Consider the following 6,533-nt stretch of genomic DNA (forward strand, 5'->3'; position numbering starts at 1 on the left):
TGACGCAGAGGCGGGGGGGCAGGGGCCCCACCTGGAACAGGCTGCTGATGTCGGCCGCGAAGGGGAGGTAGCCCCTTTCATGCTCTAGCGTGTCGACCCCATTCACCCACTGCAGACATAGGAGATATGTGTGGGCGGGGTAGGTTGGGGCATGAGGAGGGGCTCTGCTATCGGGCACTCCCTCACATAACCTGCAGCATGGGGCTCAGGGGCTTGCCAGCCAGACCAGAAGAATGACATCCCAGTGGGGTAGATCAGGCCACCTATCCCCCTACACAGGGCACAGCCCCCAGGGCAGGGTAAGGCCCCCCCACCGTCCCACTCCAGGAGACAGGCTGTGGGTGGCAGCTGGGGGTCCCATGCTGTTCAGCAACCGTGCCCACCCACCTACCCTGCCTGCTCCCGGCCGCACTGCCCATGATGGCATAGAAGTGGGCACTACCAATCCTCAGCACCACTCTTGTGCACAGGTCCTGGATCCATCACTCCAGCAGGGTCACCTCCCATTCATACCACACCCAGCTGACAAAATGCCACAGCCGCCAATCCTGGCCGATGTCATTGAAGCTGGAGGGAACCGGCATGTCCAAGGTGGGGCCCGACTGCAAAGAGAAGGGCCGGGCTCAGCTCCTAGGCCCCCACCAAAGGGATCCGGGACCACTGTGCCGCACAGCTGTGCCCCCAGGCCTAGCACAAGCCCTGACACATGGCGGGGACTCTTGGCAGAAAGGACATTTAACTTGATGACAGGTCAACTGCCAGGACGGTTTGTGAACCTGGGCCAGTGGGGCCAGGAGTTCCTCCTCGGAGCAGATGGAACCCAAATCTCCCGAGACCGGGATGAGCCCAGGGCCGTATCCCAGCCCAAGGCAAAAAGGTTCAGATCTGTGACTAAGAGGCAGATGACCCGCTGCCTGTCACAGATATGAAGGTTGTCTGGGGGGATAGGGAGGCTTTGCTTAGGACACTGCGAGTGGGGCACACACTGGCACCCAGCCCTCTCCTCTCTTCCTCCTGTACTGAATGCTGCAAAGTCAGAAAAAGAAGATGTAAACCAGACAAACACGGCCGAGACCTCACTTCTCTGTTGACCACATCCAAGTCAGGAGGGGAACAGGGATGGCGTCCTTGGCCTGATTGTCATGTCCTATCCTCTATATGAACCCTGAAAACCAAGGTACCTTCCTGTCTGTCAGAGCTGACCTTAGATTATCTAAACTGTCCCCTCCTCCCTATCCCTGGGCCCAGCTCTGTGCAGCACATACCGCTCAGGCCAGACGAGTGTCTGAGTGGCTCATGCCCTTAATCTGTGCTTTGCAAGGTCAATGTGTGAGGATGGCTTGAGGCCAGGAATTCGAGACCAGCCTGGGTAACTTAGTGAGACTCTAGATTTTTTTTTGACGGAGTCTCACTCTGTTGCCCAGGCTGGAGTGCAGTGGTGTGATCTCGGCTCACTACAACCTNAAGATTGAGCGTGTGATATACAAAGTTCCTGTATTATTCTATTCTCTCACCCTACCTTATAATTCCACCTAACTTTCCCATCTTACATTACCGTGTTGTAGTTGCTAAAATTAATGGGCAAATATTGATACATTCGTATCTAAAGTCTACCATTCACATAGTGTTCTTTCTTCCTGTTACACAGTTCTATGAATTGTGAAATATTTACCATGTTATGTTTACCATTTTGATCTCATAAGGAATACTGTCACTGCTCCAAAACTTCCCTCTTCTTTACTTATGAATCTCTGTCCTCTTTCTCCAGAAATCTTGCCAACTACTGATATTTTTACCGTCCCCTTGGTTTTGCCTTTTCCAGAATGTCATATAGTTGGAGTCATATATTAGGGTGGTGCAAAAGTAATTGTGGTTTCCCCATTCTTTTAATGCCAAAAAGCACAATTACTTTTGCACCAACCCAGTATTATGTAGCTTTTTGCAGATGAACTTACTTCACTAATCAATATACTTAAAGTCACCCTGCTCTGCTGCCTTTCTGTACGGTCTCATCCACTTGAAGCCATGCCCTCACAGTCTTTCTGATTCATGCCATTGTCTTTTCTATGCCTTGATGGAGAACTCCTTTAAATCACAGAATAATATTGTGTTTTATGGATGATTATTTTTTTCATTCACCTCTTGAACATCTCGCTTCTAGTTTCGGTGGTTATAGATAAAGCTGCTGTAAACATTCCTGTACAGGCTTTGTGTGGACATAACTTTTCATCTCAACTGGGTACGTACCTAAGAGCACAATTTTTGGATTATATTGTGAAAATCTGTTCGGATTCGTAAGAATTTGGTGGATTTCATATGAGAAATCATTTGGTTCTGGTGTTGTCTTTTTTGGAAAGTTCTTAATGTTAATTCAATTAACAGGCAGAGGCAGTTCAGATGGTCTGTTTCTAGTGTGACCTTGGGAAGATTATGTCTCTCAAGGAATTGATACATTTCACCTAGGTTAACAGACTGCGGGAATAGAGTCATTCATAAATAGTCCCAGATTATCCTTTTAATGCTCAACAGTTTGGTAGACATGGCCCCTCTTTTATTTCTGGTATTAATAATGTGTGTTATCTTTTTTGCTTTGTTAGCCTGCATATTTATTAATTGTAACAATTACAATTAATAATTACAATAACTAATTGGGGGAATTATCATTGTTAATGTAGATGAACGCACATCCAGGAAAATCTTAGCTACACTGAGCAATGATGGCGACAACTTGTCTTTTCAGTTCTGGATAGGACAGAGGCATTTATCCAGCTCTCTGTTGAAATACACACACTTGCACCACACATGCACACACACACTCATGCTTTTACTGTGAATAAAATCTAGTGCACTCCTATCATTTAGAAAATCACATAATCCAGCTGGGTGCGGTGGCTCACGCCTGCAATCCCAGCACTTTGGGAGGCTGATGCAGGTGAATCATGAGGTCAAGAGTTCGAGACCAGCCTGGCCAACATGGTGAAACCCTCTGTCTACTAAAAATACAAAAAATTAGGTGGGGTTGATGGTGAGTGCCTGTAATCCTAGCTACTCAGAAGGCTGAGGAAGGAAAATCACATAATCCATTAGGTGATATTCCAATGTTTATTTAACTCATAACTTCTATAATACACTAATTTGAACTTACAGAAATAAAAAAGTAAAGCATTTGGAAATTGATCCCAGAATACAGGACATTTCTATAGGAAACAAGATGTGAACATAAGACTCAATGAGTTAGATGGTGGCAATAATTAATACTTAGGACTCAATTTATAATCTAATCAAATTAGATTAAGTACAATCATGACATGTCCCGTATTTTTCTCGTATGACTTTGTATAATGCTTTTACCAAGTAGAAAGTTCCCAAGTCTACCCACCCAAGTAATTTTCTTACCCTGTTTTTTGTTTTTTTTGCAGTGGGGGTTTGTTTGGCCTCCCCAGGATGGACCGGAGCATCAGTAGTGCCTGGATTCATCACAGGACAGATACTCAAGACACCCTGATCACCATTAGGTGGAATTGAAGGAGCCAAAAATGGGCGCAGTGGCTCCTCAGCAGAGACTCTCCTGAATGTATATACATGGGAACCACCTTCAGCATCAAAAAAGGAAACGTTCTGCATGCCCATATCCAGAAAAATCCCCACTCGCTGTAGCTTGCCATCTATGAAGAGGAAAGTTGGCGGCACCGTGCTGGCAGAGAGGTGGCTTCCAGTTCTCAAACTCACAGTCCAGAATCCACGCTCTGTGGTCAGCTGGATCCTCCCTTTGCGGTGAACAGATTCTCTGCAGACTCCCAGGTCCCATTCTGTGCTTGTTCCCACGTCTACCTCCCAGTAGTGGCGGCCACAGGTAAAGCGAGAGGAGCCCAGGACACAAACGGAGAAGTCAAATCTCTCAGCAAGGTCTTGCCAATTCTGTCTGATGCGCCCACTTCGGACGCTCCTGAGGTCGTCAGAAATGAGGAGGAAGTTGTTGGCTGTGTTGGCATCCAAGGTCATATCCACTGTGAAAAGGAAAAAAGGTTGCTCAGCAAATGGACAGAAGCCCACCCCATGTGTCTCCTCTACTTCAAAGGCCCAAATATCTCTTGACTTTAGTTTCTTTAATTCTCCCCCAAAATCAAAACTTCATGAGGCAACTTCCTTGACTAGGTTCAAATTCTCACAGGTATGCTTTGTAGCAATGCCCGACTCTTATTCGCAGTAGCAATTCTTATTTGACTTTATGTCACGTGTTTGCTTCATTGGACTTTTCTTCATTTAGAGCGGAGGGTCTCTGAAGGCAGACACCATGACCCCCTTTCTACCACCTTGATGCAGGAACAAATAAATAATAAGACAATGCAAGTGGTTGATATTAAATGATATTTGTTTCCATATTTTATTGCTTCAATTTAAATAGTATCTAGAGCATGATCCCAGGCCTTTGTTTTCCATGTTTGTAAACAAATTAATTGTGCACAGTTCTGACAGCAGATGGGACATCTCTGCAGCGGACAGTGTGATGACAGAGGAAGGAGGCAGTGTGATCTGGCCTAGAGAAAATTAATTGTCCAGAACATTCAGAAAAAGAAATCTACAGAACATATAATCCTTCAAGTCAAAAAACTGATATGATCACCAATATAGATTTTATAGATTTCAGTAAGACTTGAGGGGATTGATTGCTGTTTGATGGTGAATTAGGGAATGAAATGAATGAACATAGGCAAGGAAGGAGGAAGATGGGTCCAAACATGACTTGGCCAAGGTGAATGTGTCCTCCATATTTCAGCAGAGAGACAGTCAGGTATTGGTAGGTGGAGGAGTAGAGATCGTGTCAGGGCAGAAGCTACTAGTGTCAGGGACATCATAGGGGCCCACCACCATTTATAGGTGTAATTCTTTGCCCAGGCTGACCATAATCTGTTCATTTAAATGTCCCTTTTCTCCAGAGTTATGGAGAGTGATAGTATTTTCTGTAGCCAGGACCCCTGTTGAAGCCCATGGCGTGTGGATGAGGAGACCAGCGTCTGCAGCTCTCCCCACAGTCACAGAAACCATAGGTGCTCCATTCCAAACTCTTCCCAACCCTGGGGTGAGGTTGTTTGGTGCAATGGATGCCAATATTCACTGTGCATTAGAATTACCAGGCCCATTTTAATGTCAGAGTCCTGGGAACCTTTGCTAAAGAGAAATTCAAATTCAGTTGCTCTATGTTTTTGCTACTTAGCAAAGTCCATAAGCCAGTGGGAACAATCCTGAGACCTCCTAGTTCAGAATCTGCCTTTTAACAAGATTTCCAGGTAATTTAAGCACACTAAGTTTAGAGAATCCCTTGTCTAACCCACGACATAGACATCGGGTTTTTGTTTGTTTTTGTTTTTGAGATCACCAGGTGATTCTGTGTGTTGTCAGGGCTGCGAATCTGATGATGAAGAAGCATCTCAATTTTAGATGCCAGACAGCAGCTAATCCCCATATGCAATGGGGGGCCAATTGCACAAATGATTTTTCCTGGTCTGGTCGTGGGAAGGGGGCAGGGTATACAGATTCCTTACCTTGGAACTTGCGCATCCTTGGGTTCATCTGTAGAATCTTCTTCAGCTTGGGCTCCAGTTCCTTGATGTGGGAAACCAGCCTCTCTAGCTGCCGATTGGGCCTGACTTTGTTCTTCTGAGAGACCACAGAACAGCAATAGCAAAGTAGACCCTCCCCATTCGGCTCCTTCTGCAGTGAGTTGATGCACTTGAGGCAGACGCTGCATCCACACTCCAGGGACATTGGTTTTTCTAGATAGTCTGAGCAGACGGGACAGCTGCTTGCTTCTTGGAAGAGTGCAGCCATGTCCACTGCCAGGGGAAAAGTGCACAAGGGAAGAAAATTTCCATGAGATGAAAGCCTGTTAGTTGTGACAAGTGACAACCTTTTCATGCATACAGGTATTGTGTTCCAGCTTTGTCACTCCTAGAACAAGGCCATGAGTACAAACACTCAAGCACATCCACTCCCCGGCCCCGCCCCGCCCCCGCCTTCAGAGAGCTGAAGTTCTACTGGGAAGGAAGTCACCAGTCATCACTGTGCTCTGAGCTGAGGTGGAGGAAGGGTTCATTCTCCTGGGGACCCAGCAGCTGAGCCTGAGCCAGTGACACGACAGCACCTGTGTGAGGAGCAGAGAGCTGGGGTCACTTCACCTCCTCCTAGGGCAGCCCGAGCAAGAGACTGATTGATGAACATAAGAATTAGCGGTTGGGAGGCCAGGCGTGCCTGTAATCTCAGCACTTTGGGAGGCCGAGGTGGGTGGATCATCTGAGGCCATCAAAAGTTTGAGACCAGCCTGATCAACATGGTGAAACGCCATCTCTACTGAAAATACAAAAGAATTAGCCAGGCACGGTGGCAGACGCCTATAATCCCAGATACTTGGGAGGCTGAGGCAGGAGAATCGCTTGAACCTGGGAGGCAGAGGTTGCAGTGAGCCGAGATTGTGCCATTGCACTCCGGCCTGGGCCAGAGTGAGACACCATCTCAAAAAAAAAAAAAAAAAAAAA

General features: G+C 46.5%; 1 protein-coding gene across 1 annotated transcript; it reads right to left on the bottom strand.

The window, feature by feature from the left end:
• Positions 1 to 3,088: 3,088 nt before the first annotated feature.
• Positions 3,089 to 6,135, bottom strand: LOC108535096 (ret finger protein-like 3). Its single transcript, XM_017880811.1, has 2 exons — positions 5,544 to 6,135; positions 3,089 to 4,007 (listed from the first exon to the last, which is right to left on the bottom strand). Exons 1-2 carry the CDS (start codon positions 5,914 to 5,916, stop codon positions 3,292 to 3,294), a joined length of 1,089 nt encoding a protein of 362 aa, XP_017736300.1. The 5' UTR covers positions 5,917 to 6,135; the 3' UTR covers positions 3,089 to 3,291.
• Positions 6,136 to 6,533: the final 398 nt, after the last annotated feature.

Source organism: Rhinopithecus bieti, unplaced genomic scaffold (genome assembly GCF_001698545.2).
Source record: "Rhinopithecus bieti isolate Rb0 unplaced genomic scaffold, ASM169854v2 scaffold_12783, whole genome shotgun sequence".
Taxonomy (NCBI): domain Eukaryota; kingdom Metazoa; phylum Chordata; class Mammalia; order Primates; family Cercopithecidae; genus Rhinopithecus; species Rhinopithecus bieti.